The sequence below is a fragment of the Myotis nattereri genome (assembly GCF_964212035.1).
Source record: "Myotis nattereri genome assembly, chromosome: 1".
Taxonomy (NCBI): Eukaryota; Metazoa; Chordata; class Mammalia; order Chiroptera; family Vespertilionidae; genus Myotis; species Myotis nattereri.
This window is the reverse complement of record NC_138075.1, coordinates 8,445,600-8,466,625: the sequence shown is the minus strand read 5'-3', so window position 1 is coordinate 8,466,625 and position 21,026 is coordinate 8,445,600. Positions and strand designations below refer to the sequence as shown.

At 59.9% G+C, this 21,026-nt stretch overlaps 1 protein-coding gene across 1 annotated transcript in view; it reads right to left on the bottom strand.

Moving 5' to 3' along the window:
* Positions 1-6,313: 6,313 nt before the first annotated feature.
* The window catches only part of DYNC1H1 (dynein cytoplasmic 1 heavy chain 1), a 64,296-nt gene continuing 49,583 nt past the window's right edge, over positions 6,314-21,026 (bottom strand). The window contains exons 48-78 of the mRNA XM_081113745.1: positions 20,781-20,985; positions 19,598-19,771; positions 19,380-19,499; positions 19,051-19,171; positions 17,946-18,141; positions 17,416-17,533; positions 17,112-17,327; positions 16,366-16,578; positions 16,135-16,262; positions 14,468-14,621; positions 13,864-14,010; positions 13,622-13,772; positions 13,234-13,487; positions 13,022-13,156; positions 12,841-12,935; positions 12,557-12,731; positions 12,331-12,406; positions 11,626-11,786; positions 11,424-11,535; positions 11,274-11,334; positions 11,067-11,190; positions 10,851-10,964; positions 9,982-10,152; positions 9,585-9,802; positions 9,395-9,498; positions 8,607-8,818; positions 8,059-8,212; positions 7,398-7,540; positions 7,116-7,284; positions 6,877-7,004; positions 6,314-6,677 (exon numbers count right to left, since the gene is read on the bottom strand). Coding sequence (XP_080969871.1) covers positions 6,549-6,677; positions 6,877-7,004; positions 7,116-7,284; positions 7,398-7,540; positions 8,059-8,212; positions 8,607-8,818; positions 9,395-9,498; positions 9,585-9,802; positions 9,982-10,152; positions 10,851-10,964; positions 11,067-11,190; positions 11,274-11,334; positions 11,424-11,535; positions 11,626-11,786; positions 12,331-12,406; positions 12,557-12,731; positions 12,841-12,935; positions 13,022-13,156; positions 13,234-13,487; positions 13,622-13,772; positions 13,864-14,010; positions 14,468-14,621; positions 16,135-16,262; positions 16,366-16,578; positions 17,112-17,327; positions 17,416-17,533; positions 17,946-18,141; positions 19,051-19,171; positions 19,380-19,499; positions 19,598-19,771; positions 20,781-20,985 — 4,678 coding nt within the window. The 3' untranslated portion in view covers positions 6,314-6,548. The remainder of the gene's footprint in view (positions 6,678-6,876; positions 7,005-7,115; positions 7,285-7,397; positions 7,541-8,058; positions 8,213-8,606; positions 8,819-9,394; positions 9,499-9,584; positions 9,803-9,981; positions 10,153-10,850; positions 10,965-11,066; positions 11,191-11,273; positions 11,335-11,423; positions 11,536-11,625; positions 11,787-12,330; positions 12,407-12,556; positions 12,732-12,840; positions 12,936-13,021; positions 13,157-13,233; positions 13,488-13,621; positions 13,773-13,863; positions 14,011-14,467; positions 14,622-16,134; positions 16,263-16,365; positions 16,579-17,111; positions 17,328-17,415; positions 17,534-17,945; positions 18,142-19,050; positions 19,172-19,379; positions 19,500-19,597; positions 19,772-20,780; positions 20,986-21,026) is intronic.

The window sequence follows — 21,026 nt, the reverse complement described above, 5'->3', positions numbered from 1 at the left end:
GGTGGGTAGCCTCCTCTTCTCTTGGCTTGTTTTTATTTTATTTTTGTTTTGTTTCATTTATTTTTATTAATTTCAGAGAGGAAGGGAAAGGGACAGAGATAGAAACATCAGTGGTGAGAGAGAATCATTGATCCAGTGCCTCCTGCACGCCCCCTACTGGGGATGGAGCCCGCAACTGGGCACGTGCCCTGACGGGGAATCGAACCGTGACCTCCTGGTCCATAGGTCGACGCTCGACCACTGAACCACGCTGGCCGGGCGGCGTGTGTGTTTAGAGTGGATGCTCTCTCTGTTCTTTGGGGTATAGTGTTTGTTTGTTTGTTTGTTTTTGTTTTTTGTTTTTTTGTGCTTGCTTCAGTAGCACATACACTAAAAAAATATGAATGATACAGAGAAGATTAGCATGGCGGCTGTGCGAGGGTGACGCAAGTTCATCAAGCGTTCCATATTAAAAAAAAATTTTTTTTTTTTTAACAAACTTCAAACTTTCTAGGCAAAGCTCTGAGTTTATGTCACGTTGGCCGAGTCAGTCCCCAGCCTGGGCTTAAATTTCTTTATCTGTTAAAGCAAAGCAGGGAGGCCATTTGGGCTGGAAGGTAGTCTCCACTGCACTGTTCTAGAACTTTCCATGTTAATGCGTGTGGCGTTTCCCAGGCCACCAGCTGCCTGTGGGTTTTCTTTTGATTGAAAAAATTTTTTTTTTTAATATATTTTATTGATTTTTCACAGAGAGGAAGGGAGAGATATAGAGAGTTAGAAACATCGATGTGAGAGATACACCGATCAGCTGCCTCCTGCACATCTCCCACCGGGGATGTGCCCGCAACCCAGGCACATGCCCTTGACCGGAATCGAACCTGGGACCTTTCAGTCCGCAGGCTGACGCTCTATCCACTGAGCCAAACCGGTTTCGGCTGAATGAAAATTTTTGAAAACTACATTTGTCCGACCGATGTACACCTTACGGTGAAGGTCACCCTTGGGCCCACGGCTCTGACCTTTGGCAAATGGGCCCCGTGGAGCGACCACCACCATAGACAGGACGGTTTCCTGCTTGCAGAAAGTCCCCTCGTCTTCGTGTGGTCAGCGCTTCACCCACCTTGTGACCCTGACCTGTGCTCTGTCCCCATGCACCGGGTGCTCTCAGTGACGTGAACAGCGCATCCGCCCGGACCATGGCCAGTGTGAGGTCCAGCCGCCCCAGCTGCATCCGGGCCGCGTTCAGCGCCACCAGCACCAGGGCCGGCCTCCGCCGGAGGCAGAGGAACGCGCTCCTTCGCCTCAAGGTGCTTCCCCGCAGCCTTTCCCTGTCCCGGGAATGGGGCGGGGGGGGGAGGGGTGGGAGGGGGGCGGGGGGGGGACGCTGTGTGCCCGAGACCAGGAACCCCTGCCCTGGGCCCGGCCGCCTGAGAAACAGGTGCTTGGCGTCATCCTTCCAGGTCCTTTTCTCTTCCCCGAGTCAGGTGTTCACATCCCTGTCCTTAGGGAGCCTGTTTTTTGTTTGTTTGTTTGTTTGTTTGTTTTTAAATATATTTTATTGATTTTTTACAGAGAGGAGGGAGAGAGATAGAGAGTCAGAAACATCGATGAGAGAGAAACATCGATCAGCCGCCTCCTGCACATCTCCCAGGACATGTGCCCGCAACCCAGGTACATGCCCTTGACCGGAATCGAACCTGGGACCTTTCAGTCCGCAGGCCAACGCTCTATCCACTGAGCCAAACCGGTTTCGGCGGGAGCCTGTCTTTTGATTAAGAAAAAAAAAAAGGAAGAGTTGCTTTTCCTGGCAGCCTGGGTTTGCTGGGGAGGGTTCTAGAATGTCTGCCGAGCAAGGCCTGGCAGCGTCCGGACCTCAGCGTCTGCGTCCTCAGGGAAGGGTTGGTGGACGCCTGGTTCTCCCCGGAGTGCAGCCGTCCTGGCGGGTCCCCGGGGCATTTTTGCTCTTCCCAGTGCGCTCGCGGGTGGGTGGTCGCCGCCAGGTCTGTCTCCTGTGCTCCTGGTTCCTGGTCCGGGGAGGCCCAGCTTTGCGTTTCAGTCCCTCAGCCAAACCTCTAAGGCAGGGGTCCTCAAACTACGGCCCGCGGGCCACATGCAAATACAAATATTACATTTGTTCCCGTTTTGTTTTTTTACTTCAAAATAAGATATGTGCAGTGTGCATAGGAATTTGTTCATAGCTTTTTTTTTAAACTATAGTCCGGCCCGCCAACGGTCTGAGGGACAGTGAACTGGCCCCCTGTTTAAAAAGTTTGAGGACCCCTGATCTAAGGGCTCTGCTGCCCCTGCTCCGGCTCCTCCTTGCCAGTCCCCGCCCCTGGCAGAGACCATGGGCGCGGGCAGTGGGCACCCGTGCTCTTGCCTTTGAACATTCAGCAGCCGCCTGCTTCCCTCTATTGGAAGGATTGTTCAACCCTTTCCCCAGGTCAATCGCAGGAAGAACCACGTGGACTTCGTGGAAGGTATCTGGAGAGAGGTACGTTCGACCATGAGCTGGCAGCCACGCTTAAGTTTTATTTATTTTAATTTTTTATTAATTTGAGAGAGAGAGAGAGAGAGAGAGAGAGAGAGAGAGAGAGAGGAAGTGGGGAGAGAAAAACATCAATTTATTGTTCCGCTTGTTTATGCATTCATCGATTGACTTGTATGTGCCCTGGCCGGGGACCAAGCCTGCAACCTTGGCGTATCGGGAGGATGCTCTAACCAGCTGAGCCACCTGGCCAGGGCCACCAGCAGCCCCTCTTATGCTGGGGATGGCGGGAGCCGTCCTGAAACCCCAGCCCCCAGGGCGAGCCCGGGGCCAGCCTTGCCAGCTGACCTGGGGAGCAGCCTTCCACCTGTTTGCAGACTCTTCCTGCACGGCACTGGTGACATATCTTAGGAAAAACTTCATTCTGATATTTAAATTATTTTTACTCTTTCAAAAAAATTTTAAATAAGGAAAAAAAAGACTCAAAGTATTTTTGTCTGGACAGTTGACAAGTGTCAGCTTACAATTCATCAATTTCAAAATTCTCAATTAAAATGAATTCCAAAGGTCAGGGGTGAGGAGGGCTGCTACTAGACGGCCAAAAAGCTCCAAAGCCGTTGGCCGTGGTGGCGGCCCCGGGGGTGGCGTGGGGGTGGCGCCTGAACTGTGGCCCACCCTGCGGCTCACAGGTGCTGCCCAGGGGCGTGGACAACAGACCACGGCGCCTTTCAAAATAGGGAGCCGTGGGACCTGAGGCTCATTTCAGCTTCTCTCAGCCACTGCGCCAGGGCGGTGGGCAGCGAGGGGGTCTGTGCAGGCCTGGTCAGGGCGCAGGAAGGGCCGAGTTTGTCCTGCACCAGGGACTCTGTGCCTTGGAGGGGATGTTGGGAGGGGATGGGCTCAGGCCCCCTGGTGGTAGGCCGGCCGTGGACAGAGCCAGCAGGGGCCTGACCCAGCGCTGGACGAGGGCTTTCATCACGGGGCCGCGGCAACAGTGGTTGTTGCGGCCAAAGGTAAACTGAGTTGGGGGTGAAAGGATTAAGGAAAGACAGACAAGAGAATGAAAGCTGGGTCTCGGTGGGACGCTGCTCCCGGATGAGCAGCCCACAAGCCGTGTCTTTATTTTATAGCAGATGCCACGAGGCAAGGTAGGGGCGTGATCACGTTGTTTACAGCGTTCTCGTGAGTTTCAACCTCACTCAACTACATGCCCCCAAATTCTACCACAAGGCACGTGGGGCCACGTGTTTGGACCATAGGTTCAAGCTCACAACCACAGCCGTTGGCTATAATTGTGCTGGGAGGGCCCTGCCCTCCAGCTGGGACTTGCCCGTGGCAGTGAGAGGACTCTGTCCTTTCATTAGCCTGAGGCTTGATCCTGGCCATAACACTGTAGCCGCGCCCCATAGGTGGTCCCTCAGGCGCGCTGGGTGCCATGTGACTGAGGCAGGTTAAAGGATCTGTTTGGGAGGCAGGTCACGCCAACTTTGCCGGCATCGGTGAGGGAAGCATGACTGTAGACCAGGAGCTGCACCGGCCCGCTGCTGGGAGGGGCTCAGGGGCTTTGGCGTCAGTTTTTAGATCCTCACGCGGGTTTGGAGGACACCCCCGCCCACCTGGCCTGTGGCTTCAAGGACTGTTCTCCAGGGGACGTGACCGGCCACGGGCCTGCGCACACACCCACCCCCGGGAGCCCAGACGTCCACTCCCGAGACCCCCTCTCGTCAGAAGGCCCAGCCGTGAAAGCCACCGGCGGGGCTCCCGCGCCCCTGGGGGACAACGATGTGGACATGCAGCCCGCCGAAATGACGGAGGAGGACTGGGGGCCCCTCCTTCCTGCCGGGGAGCCCCCCGAGACTGGCAGGCGCCTGCAGGGCAGGGCCAGAGTGTCACGGCCGCCACCCAGACTCACGAGTGAGAAGGACAAGGCGCCCAAGCTCTCACTGTCCAAGAGGAAACTGGAGCTTCTGCTGTCGGAGCCCGAGAAGAGGAAGAGGAGGAAGCAGTACTCGGCCTAGACCCAGGTGAGTGGGGGCTGGGGGGGCGGGGGAGGGGGGGGGCGGGACCCGGGCGGAGCTCCCGCTGTTGGAGGAGCAACACAGCCCCATCTCATTCTGCTGTCTCACCTGTGCCGCTCCAGGGACATCTGAGCCGATGGCTTTTTTATTTTTATTTTTTTGGCAAACATTTAAAAAGTGTATTTTGATTGACTTCAGAGAGGAAGGGAAAGGGGGAGAGAGAGAGAGAGAGAGAGAGAGAGAGAGAGAAAGCAACATGAATGATGAGAGAGAATCCTTGATCGGCTGCCTCCCGCACACTTCCTACTGGGGATCGAGCCTGCAACCTGGGCATGTGCCCTGACTGGGAATCGGATCATGGCCTCTGGGTTCCTAGGTCGAGGCTCAACCGCTGAGCCGCCCAGCCCGGCTGAGGGTTGGCTTTGGCTCATTCGCCGGCTCCTTGGGGCGAGCATGGGCCCAAGGCAGTGACATCTGAACACAGCAGGGCGGTAGCTCTTGTGCTTCCCCGATTGACAGTGTTTCCTTCCTCGCAGGCAACGACCGCACGCCCTCCGCGCCCCCTCCGAGCCCTCTGCCGGCCGCTGCCCGCAGCCCCGGGGCCACGCTGTTCCCAGTGCCAATAAAGGGTCCCCCGAGGACAGGGCTGCGTGTCCTTTGGCGCCCGGGCCCTGGGAGTCGCTTCTCCAGGGCAGCCTGGGCTGGTGGCCTGTGTGGTGGAGCAGGTTCCTCGGGCGGGTGCTGTCATGTGCCCCCTGGCCCCTCAGGTCCCCCTTCTGCCAGCTCAGCCAGTGAGAACAGGTAGGGCTGTGGCCACTGTCCAGCTGGACCCTCCAGGGGCAGGGCCGGTGGTGGTCCCAGAGATTAGGTCCCGAGTCAGCGAGGGGCTGGGTGGGGCAAGGCTGGAGGAGGCCCTGCCCTGGTGGTGTCACCTCGGGCGTGGGGTTGGGAGGCCGTGGGCGCTGCGGGCCCTCCTCCTGGGCAGTCCTCAGCGGGGAGCTGGGACCCTGGACCTGCGGGATGGCCCCAGGCTGAGGCGGGGATGGTGTCTCAGGGGTGGCTGGGTGGCCGGTAGCTGAGTGGCTGCAGACAAGTCCTCCGCCCTGTGGGGAGCTGCTCTGCGCTCCCTCCCGTGGGGCCTCCGGATCACGGCGAGTCCCTCTCCTGTTCTGGACCCTCACCTGGCGCCACATCAGCGTCTGTGCTCGGGACACTCGCCCGTAAGTGGGGTGACGTGGGGTGGGCTGGAGGGTCGGACCCTCACTCTGCTGGGGCCTCCCCACTCAACCCTGGGAACTCTCACAGGGACCCGGAAGGTCAGAGCCTGTTCCAGAAGGGAGGCCACACCCCCTACGCTGCCTCACGTCCCCCTGAACAGGAGCAGCACTCAGACTGCCAGCGGCCTCTCCCTGCCGCCCCCTAGGATCTGCGGTAATGAGATGCTGGGAGGAGACGGGACGGGTGGCAGAGCCGGACGAGCACCTCGGCACCTGCTCCCCCACGAAGGGCTGTACAGGCTAAGGTATCGGTTATTTATTTTTATTGACTTCAGAGAGGAAGGGAGAGGGAATCATTGATCAGCTGCCCCCTGCATGCCCCACACTGGCGATCAAGCCCGCAACCTGGGCGTGTGCCCTGACCGTGACCTCCTGGTTCATAGGTTGATCTCAACCACTGGGCCATGCTGGCTGGGCTCAGGTATCGGTTATTGATCCAGGACACCTGGCTGCTCGGGGTCCGAGGGGTTCCTACCCAGGCTTGTAATTCAGCAGCCGCAGCGGAGCTCAGTGCCCGAGGCGGTGCTGAGACAGAAGAGGCGGGAGCCGGGTCATGCTTAGTGTTTTATTTATTAAAACAAGCCATGCCATCGACCCTCAAAACACGTGCCTGGGCCCGCCCACCTCACCTCCCACCAGTCCTGACCGTCCGTCCTCACGCTCCTCCAGCCTCAAACCGACGACCTGGCTCCGACAAGTGCATGCCTTTCGAAGGTTTAAGAATGAGAATGAGTCCGTGTTAAATATTGCATCGTCCCCTACAGACGGGGAGCTGGGAAACGTCGTTCACTCCGTGCACAGGACGGCGACCCCACGTTCGTAGAAGCTGCGAGGGTCTTCCTTGGTGGCGATTTCAAAGTCCACCGTGAAGATGAGGTCTGCCCGGGTGAAGTTCAGGTAGACAGGTAAGGTCACCTGCGAGGAAAGGCGGGGTCAGTGCTGGCGGAGGGAGAGGGAGGGGGCGGCGAAGGCGCCAAGGGCCTTCCTGAGGGAAGTGGGGCTCCTGGACTGTGGACCAGGGGCGGGTCCCGCTCCTGGTGGACAGGGGAGGCGGCCTCGCTCTGGTTACGGGGTCGTGTCTCCCCGACCGCAGAGGCCAGGAGGCGCCACCTACCACGTTAGCCTTCTTCTCCGCGTTTGTCTGCTTGACCCAGCGCAGCTGTGTGAGAGGCAGGACCGTGGAGATGGCGTTGGAGAGCGAGAGCTTGTTGTTGCTGCACATGGCCCCCTGCAGCTTCAGACCTGGAGGAAGGGCCGCCATGAGGAGTGGGGGCAGCTCGGGAACCCGCCGCCCAGCTCAAGCTCCCGGCCCTGACCTCCTTCCACACGCTGGGTCCACACCCTCCAACTCACCCGTGACCCCAAAGCTGCAGGCGTCCAGGGTGGTGTTCTGCGAAGTGGTGACATTGACCTCCAGGCAGAGCTCCTCCAGGGACCAGCTGTTGGCCTGGGCCACGTACTGCCGAGTGGCGGTGATGTACGCCTCGGGCACGAACAGGCCGCCCAGACACACGTGGATGTTCTGTGGGGAGACGCAGCCCCGGTGAGGAGCACGCCCCGCGTCCTCCCAGGTCAGAGCTGGGCCTCTGCTTGCCCGCCCCCTGCCCCCAGCCCGCGCAGGAGCGCCATCACCACCTTCAGCTCCTTGGCGCCGCCAGACGCAGCCGCCAGAGAAATATTCTGCAGCTGTTTGATCCTCTCGCTGAAGTCAGACACCCACTGGATGACGGTCATGCCCGCAGGTACCGTGTAGTGGGACCAGCTGCGCGGCAAGATCCCTGCAGGGAGACCCAGGCTGCGGGCATCAGTTCCCACAATCCCCCAGCACAGACTGGGCCAACCTGCTGGCACTCACCTGGGTCCCGAGTGTGTCCACAGAGGCACACTCCGCCCCCTCCCCCCAGCGGCACCGCATGCGCCTGGCCAGGGCTCTGCCTGCCCTACAGCAGTTCAGTGCACCCGAGGGTGCGTGTCTGGAGGACCTGACACCACAGCCACAACCTCTAACTCACAGCTCTGCCTGGAGGCCTCATGATGCAGGCTCCTGGGGTTGCTGGGCGACACCTGGGCTGCCCTGCGTCTTTGCACCTGCGGTGCCCCTGCGCCCCCTACATACTGCAGAAGTTGCATAAAGCTTTTAGTTCCTGTTCCACAGACCAGCATAAAAGGAAAACAAATGCCTTCGGCCTTCCTTCCTAAGGCTGCCCGAGTGAGGGGCCCAGCGGCCGGAGAAGCCGGAGCAGAGGACGGGGTGTGAGACCTGGCGGACCTGCTGACGCCCAGCCCCCGGGCACACCTTTCACCAGCTCGTTGATGAGCGTGCGCAGGTAGTTGGTCTGCTTCTTCTTCCCTTCGCACACTTGGACGACGTCAGCGAGATCCTGGCGGACGTCCTGCAGCAACTTGGCGCCCATCTTCACTTCCCTCTCGAAGAATCGGAACAAAGGGTCCTAAGGTGGTTCGCACCGAAGGCAGAGCGAAGGGAAGAGGGTTTAGAAGAGGCCGCCTCCCCAGTAACCAGCCCCAGGACCCCAGCACCATGCAGGTGTCCACAGCTGCCCAAGCACGATCTGGGCCTGACCTCCATGATGCTGGTGGGACCTGACAGGGTCCCCAGCTCCTGGGAGATGCACAGCCTTCGGGACTCGCCGTGTAGTGAGGCAGCCTCCCGTCTGGCTTGGGCGAGTGCCTCTGGGACAGCAGTGAGCACAGTCTGCCACCAGCCACCTGGCTAAGGGCATCTCGAGCCCCTGGACTCGGGGGGCCCCGCCCCTCCCGCCGGCCACTGGCTAAGGGCATCTCGAGCCCCTGGACTCGGGGGGCCCCGCCCCTCCCGCCGGCCACCTTGATGTTGTCCACTGTTCGCTTGAGATGGCTCAGCGTCTGGGGGATGAGGTGCAGCCAGTTGGAGGCGGTGGTGTGCAGCGTCCTCATCCAGGCGGGGCGCCCGTCGGACGTGGAGTCCGCCCGCGCCTTCTTCTCCGTCTCCGCGTAGGCCAGGTCGTCCTCGTCCTCCAGCATCTGCATCTTTAGCATCTTGCTGATCATGTCCACGCCTGGGCCACAGTCCCAGCAGCGGAGGGGGCAGCGAGGCAACGGAGAGCAGAGGAAGAAAGGACTTCATGTGAGGCCACAGAGTGTTCCCCACAGGCGTGCAGGAGGCAGCCCACCCACGTCGCACTCCCACATCGATGTTTCTCCTTCTCTCTCTAGAAATTACAAGCCAACCCCCTCCCCCAAACAGATGGCTGGCCCCCAGCAGCCAGTTCTGAGCCCGGGGGTGTGGGGTGGGCCTGAGAACCTGCCTTTCTAAGAATGTGCAGGCGAGGCCCATGCTGGTCTGGGGACCACACTTTGAAAACCACTGGATCAGATGCTTATTGGGAAAGCATCTGGCAAGTGAAAAAATTCTAAAAACATTCCAGTAAGAGACCGATGGTTTAAAACATCCCTCAGTACCAGGTACTTGCCAACTCTCAGAAAGCATTTCAGCTTGTTGTCTTGAGTGTGGACTGACCCCCTCACTTGCACAGACACAGCCTCCCAGCCCCGCCTGAGCTGCAGGACTCTGCCGGGGTGAAGTCGCTGCCCCGGGAGCAGGCGTGGGTGGCCTGAGGGGACCGGGCACTCACCCTGGGTGGTGAGGAGGACTCTCTCGGCATTGTTGGGCAGGCCCAGCCAGGAGGGCGTCTGGGTGTCGGGGAGCAGCTCCACCCACTGCACGAACTCCTCTCGCCTGGAAAACCAACACACAGGACATGCTGTCATGCGCAACGGGAAAGTGCCTGGCGTCCCGACCACACGGGCAGGGAGCGGCCATACCTGATGCCGTCCGGCATTTGGATGTCCTTGTGCCCGTCGACCTTGCAGGCCAGCTTGAACTCGCTGTCGAAACTCTTCGTGGTGAACAGGCGCTCCAAGAAGGTGTTGAGCAGACGCTGGTCAAACTCGTTGTCCACGCGCCCGCCGTAGATGGACTGGGCCATTAAGGTCTTCAGTGCAGACCAGGGGATCTTATCCGGCGAGATGTTCTGCCGCCCCTGGGCGAGCAAAGGCCAGTCAGTAGGGGGTGGGGGCACGCCCTGGGCCCCTCTGCAGGGTCCTCCCTCACACACACCTAGCAGGTTGTTCGCGCTGCCCGCTGGTTTCTAAGCTGCCCTCACAACCGGGAACGTTTCTAGGCTTCCCCTCCCTCTGACCAGGCACAGCCCACACTTGCCTTTGCCGTGTCGTCCAGCCACGTGTCCACGGTGTCGCAGGCCGACCGCAGGTCCGACTCCCCGAACTCGTACTTCTTTGACCAGCCCAGGGGAGCATACCGTAAGCGTTCCTGGATGATGGCGTGGAACCAGGCCAGCAGGAAGTACAAGCGCGCACGCTCGTTGGGAGACTACGGGAGGAAAGTTACCGAGGACGGGTCACCAGAGAGCAGCCCTTTCGGTCTAGGAAAACAGTGCCGATCCTCGTGGGCATCGAGGCTCAGAACCACCGTGAGCTGCAGGGCTCACTGGGTGGCAGGTGAACACAAACGAGAGGGTGGTTAGTGACACTGCTGAGGTAGGCGATTCAGCCAACAGTGATGCGGACGGTGCGTCCTGGCCCAACATGAAACACACCTGGCCTCCAACTACATGGGCTTGGGCTGCAAGGTCGACGTACACGTGGACTTGTTTTCAACAGACAGTCAGCTCTTCCTATTGCTGGGCGTTGCCCCCCCAGAGGTGGAGGGCTGGTGACATGCCTTGCTCTGCACCATTTGCATAGGGGCGTGAGCAGCATGGGACTCGGTATCCACCGGAATCCTGGCCCCAACCCAGTCACTGCAGCATGAAGAATGCCCCTCCTCCGGCCCACCCCTCAGGGCGCCCATGACGGGAGCAATGGATTCCCCAGCATCTGGGGTACAAATGGGTTCCAGGACTGCCCCCACACGAGTACGTGTACCTTTAACCTTTTACCGCATGTGAATTGCCTGCAGTTAGGGAACCACCTGCGAACGGGCCCTTCTAGGTTTCTGGGGAGCAGGGAGGCGGCGCCTGAATGCGGTGACGGGCCTGCCTTTGCTAAGACGGACCAATGCGGCCTCACCTTGCATATCCGCGCAACGGGGATGCTGCTGAACGTCCTCAGCATGTTGGCCTTCACCCCCGGGGGCGGCTCAAACACGAAGATGCGGCCGGCTCGGAGCAGGTTCACGGGCACCTGAGGAGAGGGGCCTGTCACCGCTCTGGTGTGCTGGGCGCTGTGGCTCAGGTGCCCACACCCCCCTGGGCAGGATGTCCGCCAGTCTCCCCCGGCGCCCACCTTGGGGTTGATCTCCATGGTGAGGAAGAGCCGGAAGCAGGCGTGCGGCTGCAGGGAGTGCAGCTTCTTCTCGAGCTGCATCAGCCACCCCGGGGCCAGGTGCACGTTCTTCAGCATCACCCACCTACAGGCAGAGCGAGAGCCGCCACGCTCAGTCTCCTGTCGGCCCCTGGGAGCCAGGCGTCCTGAGCAAGCACAACAGCCTACCTGCCCGACTTCACCGCCGTGTTGATGGCCTTGTCCGCTTGGTTGAAGCCTTCTGCTGAGCCTGGGGCCAGAAGCTGAGTCAGCACGCAGGCCGCAGGCGGGAGCGCGAGGGCTTCCCCCCAGAACGTGACCAGGCCCCCGCCCCCTTACCGATCGCGATGGATGTGATCTGCGTGTTCTGCTCGGCCGCCAGGTCTTCCACGTGCCCGCTGGCATCATAACCAGGCACGGAGCACATGAGGACAGGCGTGTTCGGCTTTACCTGCAGATGAAGAAGTTGGGATTCAGCTCGGGCGCCCAGCGGACAGCGTGGCCCCGTGCGGAGCGAGGATAGCCCTGCGATGAGGCCCACCTCCGTGTCCACGATGTGTGTCAGGTCGAGCGGCTGCTCCATGATGGACATGAAGGACTCTCCGAGGTTCGTGGAGACAAACACGTGGGCCATGGCCAGCAGGCGGTCGGGGCGGAAAGCCTGGATCAGGAGCAGGCGGTGGATGGCTTGCCCGATGGGCGCTGAAACGAGGCCGTGCGAAGGGTGGGAGTTGGTGACAGCACTGACTGAGCTGACCCCCAGCCTGGACTTTTTTGGGAGGAGTCTCTAATCAGCAAACGGCCCCTCAGAAGTCGCGACACTGCCTCTGGTCCTCTCTGCCCGGGAGAACTGCCCCGTCCTGGTCCTCAGTGAGCCCCTGGACACAGGAGGACACCTTCACGGGCACTGGGCACTTAGGATTTTAAATGACCCACTGTACCTGCTCACTGTGTAGATAGAGCCCTGAATCCTCCGTCTACAGAGCAAGGCAGTCATCACCAGCCCTCCCCGTGCCTCTAGGGGCCTGGCTGGCCACACACACAGTAACAGCCCATCTCCCCTCCATGCTGGGCAAGGGCCTTCCTATCATTTCTCGTTGGGTCCTGAAGCATGAGAGGGGACAGGCATGAGCAAGGGTTGCTCTCCCACTGCTAAGCCAACTCCTAAAGCTTCAGCACAGACACTGCTCTCGGGAACAGTGGCTGCGAAGCCCAGGAGGGGGTGACGGGGCCTGACGGGGCTCACTTGCGGGGCTCTCTTCACTCCAGAGGTAGGGCACCGTCTGCTCGGGGGAGCTGCTGTCCAGCCAGATGCCAAATTGCTGTGGAGACACAGTGGGAGCGTCACTGCGAGCAGAGCCCATGCTTGTAGGCACAGGGGGCCCTGGTACCACAGGCGCACAAGCAGGAGGCTCTGGTGTGCACCACACACTCCCGGTGCATTTCCCGGTGCGAGGAACGTCAGCACCCACCTCGTCGGCCTGAACCTTGGCAATCAGGTCTCTGAACGCAGGGAGGCAGCTCAGCCTCACGACGGCTTCCGCCTGCTCCACAGTCAGGCCCTGGATGGTGGGCGTGGAGCCGGCCGTCAGCACGATCTCCTTCCCTCGCAGGAAGTGCTGGAACTCCGCATCGTAGGTGGGCTCCCTGCAAAGAGTGGTGGGCTAGTAGGTGTCTTAGATGCCCCTGTCACCGAGAGCCGCATGACTGACAGGACAGTGCCCACCCAGGATGGAGTGGGCCGGCGCTGCCTTACCCGAGGGTGCCCTTCAGCTTGATCCTGGCCAGCAGCATGGCGAAGGTGATGTGGTCCTGGTGCAGCATGCCCCTGGCCACCCGGTTGAACGCCACCTGGGGGCCAAAGCAGGAAATGCCGCTGCTCCGAGGAGCCCCGCTGCCCGCCCCGCCCCACCCCGCCCGACAGCAAGCGGCCGCACCTGGAAGAGGTCCTTGGTGATGATGGAGAGGCGCTGCGTGTGGTCGGTGATGCCCTTCAGGTTGGGGTTCTCGTACAGGACGTTGTGGTAGATGTCCAGGAAGAACTGCAGCGAGTACTGGTACAGGAAGTGTATCTGCCGAGGAGGCGACGGGCCGTCAGCACCCACCCGCACCGCGTGCCCTCGCCCGGCCGCGGCCCCTGCGGGGTCACCTGCTTCAGGGACTCCATGGTGAAGTAGATGCTGCTGCAGGCGGTGGACAGCGGCAGGTACTGCTGGGACACCGTCTCCACCTCCTGCATCACGATGTCGGTCTCCTCGACCTTGCGCGTCACCTCGGCGGCCTCCCGCTTGAGGTTCTCCAGCGTCGTGATGATGGTGTCGTCGTCCAGGATGCGCCCCTTCACCTCGTTGAGCGCCTGCAGCAGGGACTTCTCCAGCTGCCGCAGGCGGAGCTGGAACTCCCCTGGAACAGCCGACAGCGGGGTCTGCGGCGGCGCTCCCTGGCTAAGGGACGCGCTCTGAGAGCCCGGCGCCCGCCCGAAACATCGGCCCCTCGAAGCCCAGCCCCCGTGCCCCCAGCCCCACCCAGGAACGTACCTTGGAGCTTAAGGAGGTCGGAGCGTTTCTCGTCCACGTCAGGTCTTTCTGCTTTGAGCACCTCATTGAGACACTGGCTTTGTAAACTGCTGCGGGTGACGGTGAAGTTGACGAAGGTGACCCGGGAGCAGAGGTCTGGAGGGAACTCCACCTGCCGGAAGGGGTAACGGGACCGTCTGCTTTGATGCGTCAGCCTCGACCCCACTATGCCATGTGCCTACGGGAAGGGCCTCGCTCCTTACGGTTGGGTCGCGGGTGGACAGGAAGATGACGAAGGAGGGGGACAGGTCAATGTCCTGGTCCCCGAGGGTGATGAGCACCCGCCCTCCCGTGCGCCGCACCTCGCGGTTCAGCACCGGATTCAACACCGGGTCGTAGCTTTCCACGTCCTGCAGACACGGGGGGATGGCCAGGGTGAGCACTGTGTGCACCAGGTGAGGGTGCCTCGACAGACGTCCCGCTCCGGTGAGCACACCTTCCCAGCGCACCAGCCGTTCAGACCGGCACCGGCAACACGGAGCCAGAGCCGCAGCGGCTGCTTTGAAAACACTCCGTCCCTTAGTCACGTTAGCCAGACGTGCCCAGGACGGCCGGGCATCTCCGTCACTGCCAGGGGACGGGACCAGCTAAGGGGCATCTACGAGCAAGCCCTGCCTTTGTTGGGTCTGTTTTCTAACAGGACACTCTCAGCTTTTCCTGCTCCACCACAGGAAGGCTCACAAAGCTCACCACCTGCCCCTTCGTACCACGTCAGTCAGGTGTCTTTCTGTGTTTGAAACAACTGAACGTCTCCTAACAGGACTTCACTCTCGGAAGCAGGATGTGAAGAGCTCAGAGGCCACAGACCTGGACCAGCAGCGGGTTCCCGAACCGCAGCGCACTCTCCAGGTTCTTCCTGAAGGCGTCGTCCAGGAAGCTGGTCCGCGTGATCTTGCGGTCCTTGTACTCGTTCATGATGAACTCTGTGGCCTGTCCCGACGGGTCGATGATCAGCGGGTACCTGAGGATGAGGTGGAGGAGCCGTTGGGGAAGGCAACAGGAAGGCAAGAACATGGCGGGGGGGGAGGGGGGGGGCGGGGGGGGAGGGGGGGGGGCGGGGGGCCGAGCCAGACAAGGCAGGCGGAGAGGCTACTGCCGCTCAGGTGTGCTTTCCAGATGCTAATGACCACGGTGACCGGACAGAGGTGCTGAGCGGGGCTGCAGTTACACCCTCTCTCGGCCGAGCACACGGCCAGAATGACTGTTCTGTGCACCAGTCACGGCCCTTTGTGGGTAGGGCATCAGTGCTACGGCTGCACCTGTTGGCCATAATCCCATGAGGCATGTCCTCACACCCGCTTTATAGAGGAGGAACGAAGAGGCTCAGTTCAGGGCCGCACAGCCGATTAAGACAAAGTTTGAAACGTAATACACACACATACATATGCTTCTATAAAGTTCAGAAGCTACAAAAGTGAGAAGAATCCTCCTGCAGCCCCCAGTTTCTGGTTGGTCTGTGTGGAGATTAGGCGTTTATAGACGTGTGTCCGAGGGGGAGCGCACCCCCCTGCTCAGCACCTGGCCTCACCCCGTCTGCCGGAGCCCCCATGGTGCGTGCACGGCTCTGTGTGGACAGCGGGCTGGCAAAGACCCCCGGCCTCCCCGTGCATGGGCCTAACAAGGGCACCCGCGGCGCCCCACCTTCCGCTGGCGCACTCTGGCCCCACCTGCCAGCTATCAAATCAACACCTAGAAGTGTGTGTGCTTTCCATGAGCGGATCCAGCTCCACACCCCACGGACGGGGCAACATCTCGAGATGCTCATGGGACCTGAGGGTTTGCTCCTGAACTCCAACAACACTGGCAGAGTCTCATCGTCTGTGTCCCTGGACCACTGGCACACCGCAAGGGCTCACAGGTCTAACACATCCAGATGAGGTTAAAAATAAACCTGAGGATAAGGTTTTAAAAAAAAACCACCCGGGCCGGAGTGGCTCGGTTGGGCGATGTCCTGCACAACAAAAGGGTGCCAGTTGATTCCCGGTTAGGGTACATGTCCGGGTTGCAGACTCGATAGATGTTTAGCTCCTCACGTTGATGTTTCTCTCTCTCACTAAAAATCAATTTTAAAAATCTTTAAAGAAAACAGCAAGGACACCACTGGGTGCGAGAGCAGCCGCCAAGGGCCGCGCCTGAGAGCTGTGACCAGCAGGGTCTAGCCCACCTTCGCGGAGTCACGGGCCATGTGTCACTCTGGCAGCCATTTCTCCTGTGACACTACTGCAAGCTGAGTAGTTTCAGTTCTAACATTTCAGGAGAGGGTCTGGTCTGTTCAGTGTCCACCCGGCACACAACCCGGCCATTCAGTTTCATCAGGTCAGAGCAGAAACAGTCACTGCAGAGCGAGTCAGACGCCGAGACCGAACAGAAGGACGTGCCCCCGCCATCGGAGGGGAGCACAGACCGGTCAGCACGGCCTGCCCACGGAGGAGGGTTGGAATTGGGGCCTGCACACCGCCTGGCAACCCGCATACCTGTTGAAGCGTTTGAGCATGATGGCGTTTTCTGTGCACAGGTCGTCGGCAGGTAAGGAGCTGGCCTGCCAGCGGAGGCGCTCGTCAGCATTGGAAAGGTACTCCGTCCTGGCGATGTCTGTGCGGAACTGAGGGGCAGGGCGGTTAGCGCTCCTCGCTGCACCCTGCTGGGCGGGGCCCGTTTCCTGGACCCGGTCAGGCTCGCCCCCCAGGAAGCTCCCGGGGCTGTACCTGGATATTGGCCTGCTGCAGGTGGTGGGACCACGTGGTGAACAGGTTCTGCCGCATCTGCTGGTCGAAGTAACCCGCGTAAGCAATGAACGCCGCCGACAGGAGACAGTCCCCAGCGATGGTCGACATCTGGTTTTTGAAGGTTTCGCTTGTTTTTTCCCATCGTTCGCGTTCAGCAGACAGACTCTTCAGAAGGGCAGTGCTCCGGTTTACCTAGAGGACAAGCAGCAGGGTCTACACAGGGAAGTGCACGCCGTTCCCCACATAGTGTGCAGGCTTGGGGGCGGGCTGGGAATACAAGCAGGCTCCAGGTCACAGCCCGAAGGAGACGGTGTATGAGCCTGTGCGTGAGCAGAGACGGGGCAGGAAGAAGGACAGTGGAAGGGACAGTAGGAAAGGGCTGGCCTGCAGGGAAGATGCGGGGGCAGAGATTAGAGTATTCTGAGGACTCAGAGGGCGGGTGTGAGCAATGATGGGGACACAGTGGATGGGAGGCCCTGACAAGGAGGCCCTCGGTGACCGGAGAACAAACAGGTTTGGAGCTGGAGGGGGGGACGGGGGGTGCACTGGTTTTAGCCCGCCCAGGGGCATCTCCCTAAATGCCACTCAGAGTCCCAGCACCCTCTCGGCTATGACAGCACTAAGTCGCTGAGACAAAGGTGGTGCGTGCAGCACGTGTCATGGGTGTTGACGCCGAGACAGAATCCGGGGGTGGGCAGAAAGGTTGCGGGTCCCCGAGGACTTACTTTCGCCTCAACGGCGGCCAGGTCTGCTTTGATGGCCTGGGCCTCGGAGATGAGCACCGCGTACTCCTCCTTGTAGCGGGCGATGCTGGCCTCCAGGTCCCGGATCATCTGCTCCACCTCGTTGGCCTTCTGCTGGTTGTCCTTGGCGTCGTCCTCCAGCTTCTGCAGCTCGTTGCGCAGAGGCTCCACGCGCTTCAGCATGTCTGCGTAGTTGAGCTGAGGAGGGCGGACGGAACTCTTACTCACAAGCGACTGCACAGGAGGTCGCTGCGCACGGGAGCTCCTGGGCTCCTGGGCTCCTTACCTGTGCGATGGCCCACTTCACCATCGGCCCGCAGGCCAGGGAAGCCCGGTTCACAATTTCATAGTTGTAGCTCGGGTTGGACATGTAGTTTTTCTTCATCTTCTCCCTTATGGCATCACTGCAACAGAGGAGGCGTGTTTCTAAGTACGTGCCAGGCAAAGTGAAGCAGAGCTTGTAGGAAATCCAATGGGATGGCCAGTTCCCATCCGCTGCCCAGTGACCACGGAGGACCGGCCACTCCGACCCTCGTTCTAGGTGACAGTGGACGCAGCTGCTGAGGACTCTAACCTTCGGCCTCTTGCCTCCCTGACAGGAGACAGGCTGGGGCCAGCTCTGCAGCCCGGGCTTGGCTCGCAGGGGTGAAGGGACCAGAAAAGCCCGGCAGGAACGTGGGAAAAACCTGCCTCCTGGGGGGGGGGGGGGGGGAGTGGCCTGGAAAGGCATCTCTGTGACTAACACAACTTGCGCCAGAGCAACCACCACCTCGACACCTGCAGTCCCCGCCCCCCGCCCCGCCCCGCCCCGCCCACCTGATCTCCTCGGCAGAGAAGTTCACGATGGTGGGGATGAAGTTCTCCCGCATGATGATGGAGCGGATCTGCTTCCAGTCCGTGGTGCTCTCGCCCAGCAGCAGACAGATGGACTCGAGCGCCAGCTTCACGGCGGCAGGGGGGTTGGCCATGGACCGCACCTCCACCAGGTGCTGCTTCTTGATGGACTTCACAGCTGAGCGCAGTGGAGGCGGAAGAGGTTTGGGGGGAGAAGAGAGCATGGCAGTGAGAAGGGAGCACACCACAGCCAGACACTTTGACTCCAATCGGAACAGGACAACTGCTCAGGAACAGCTGAGTTTCTGTCCTTAAACCCCAGAACAGCTTCAGCAGCCGGTCTTTTCAACAGTCGTGGAGAGCTTACTGAACTAGCACAAACTGCAACACTATGAAAAGCAGAGGCTTTCGACCGGCCAGTCTAGAAGCTGCCTGACTTGCTGCGTGAAGACACGGACCCAACAGGCCTAAGAAATAGCCAGTGCCTTCCACAAGCTGAAAGGCAGTTTTCCAGTCTGAACTTGATTTAAAACACTTTTTAAGCGATTACTCAGCAGATGAGAACTAAATTCTCACCTACGTCCAACTATGAGTAAAAATGTATAGTTTGGATGGTGCCTGTTAGTTTATCTTGTGGTGCGATGTGGAGACGACATAACGAGTTACCGGAAACAAGTTCAATGCTAGCGAGCAGGCAGGGGGCACAGGGGTGAGGCCACTCCTAATACTGTGTAGACTGCCAGCAAAGCAGGGCTGGCCCCCTGCAGCCACGGTTCACAGGGCGTGAGCCATGGTGGAAGGAATGGGAAGCACTGTGGTCACCACTTAAAAATCAGTAGCCGCCGGCCACGACCAGAGCACTCTCAGACATGACCACAAGAGGGCAACACTGCACACTTCAGAGTATTTCTTGCTGAAATTCAAGCCAGAATTACAAATGGCCTATTTAAGTAATCACCAGATTTTTAGAAAATTTGTATCAACACGAAGCTTGTTTTGTCAGTTTCCTCATGAGAAGGGCTTTGCTAAGGTGGAAGCAGCCTAGCTGGATGGGAATGTTGCTTTAAGGGCCGAAGGCAGCCCTTACCGTTCTGGGCCTCGATGACGGCGGGCTCCACCTTGTCCAGGTCTTCCTTGACGCTCATCTGCTTGTCTGCGATGACCTCCTGCTGCTTGTGCAGCTGCTCCTGGATTTCCTGGCTCATGACCTGGAAGGGAAGGCCGGCTCAGCGCTGGACTACGGATAGATAACCTGCCAAGTGGCTCCTAGAGCCGCACTCCTCACCCTGCCCCAAGCACCACCACCCTATTAACCTGTTAAACCCTGAAAGCCACCTCAGGCCGCAGTTCCCACCCTCCTCAGAGACTGAAAACGCCCAGCTCACGAGGGCTGCAGATCCTGAAATGAAAACTCACCTTTTTCTTTTCGGCCTCTTGCTGGTCCTTCACCATCTTCTTCAGCTTGTCATTGGCGGCCGCATTCTTCACCTCCAGCTCTTGGCTCTTTATCCTCAAGTCACGACGCAGCTCTTCTACCTGAAACACAAAATCCACGCCAGGGAGGGAGGACCATGGATAACTACTCAGAGACCCTCCCTGCTGTGCGCCATGTAACATGGCTGTGCGGCGAGTACCTGGTCCACGGTCTCCTTGATCTTCCTGAGCCCGACGTTCAGGTGCATCTGCTGCTCCTCCAGCTCGCTGCGCTTCTCGTGGAACAGGTTGGCGTAGTGGTTGATGAAGTCCAGGTAGTGGCGAGGCGTGATGGCCATCGTCCTGCCACCGCGCTTGGCGAGCCGAGCATTAGCCTTTTAGAAAATAAAGTTAAACCTTTCATTCTCCAGGATGTTCTCTGCGATTTAACCTCAAAAACCCCTCCTGTTCTGCCTGTTGGCCACAGTGTGACACCTGGCAGGTACCCAGCCCTCAGGGGCCACAACACTTGAGCTGGGGTCTTGGCTCAGCCTCCTTCGAGGTCTTGAAAGTCCCTGAATCCTCAGCTTTCTCCTCAAGCTCCTCTAAGACAGGAAGGGGATTCTGACACCCTCAGACGTGCTGCCTGGGGAGGGTGATGGCGGTGCGGTCGCTGTGGAACTACAAACGGGATTGCTACGGTTAGCTACGCCTCCTCTGCCACCCGCTGCTTGTTCCTGTGGACACCACCACGAGAGCCGGCCCCGGGCAAGGCAGCACAGGCTCCCCGTCACCATGCTCCCCTCTGCCAGAGGGGACGTGTGGCGCACAGTGGCAGGACCTACGGACAGCAGGAAGCCAGGGCTGGACGGCCTTCTGGAAGCCATGAGGTGCCCGCAGGTGTGATGGGGGTGTGGAGGGCAGGGCAGTGGCCGCCAGAACCCCCACAGCTCAGAGTGGTTTTTACAGGCTTTTCAGGTGGAAGCGGACTGGACGCTTCTACCAGAGCCAGGAGCAAGGTCAGCAGCCAGGCCCAGGCAAGCCCTGCCCGTGCACGTTCCTGTGCAGGAAGCGGGCGGCACAGCACGCCCATCCGTCTACACGGGACTGCGGGGCACTGTGCTACAAGGGCAGAGCCGGGGCCCTGTCTGCCCGCAAAGCCTGAGACGTTTACTGTCTGGCCCTGTACAGAAACAGTGTGCGGACCCTGGGTGAGGAGAGCACAGCCCGGACACAGGCGTCAGTGAGCACAGCAGAGAACACTGTAGGGAGAATCGGGGGCCGGAAAGGGCGGTGACAAGGAGATGTCGACAGAGGTCAGGAAAGAGAAGAGCAGGGTATCTCTGTTGAGGGGACGGCCCAGGGCGACCGTGAAGCACCACAGGGCCCCGCTCTGTGACCCACCTGGTGAAGAGTCTGGTGGACAAACACACAGCTGTTCACGATGGCCTCCCGGTGTGACGGTGGCTGCGGCAGTTTGTCATACACCACCGGCATGTAGTCGGGCACAATGTAATTCGGCTTCTCCAGGTCCATCTTGCTGGTGAATTCTTTGCCAACTTGATAGAGCGCTTCGGTGGACCAGTCCCCAAACCAGTTCAACACACACCTGCGGGAAGGCCCGAGTCTCAGACGGCGGCCAAGGCAGGG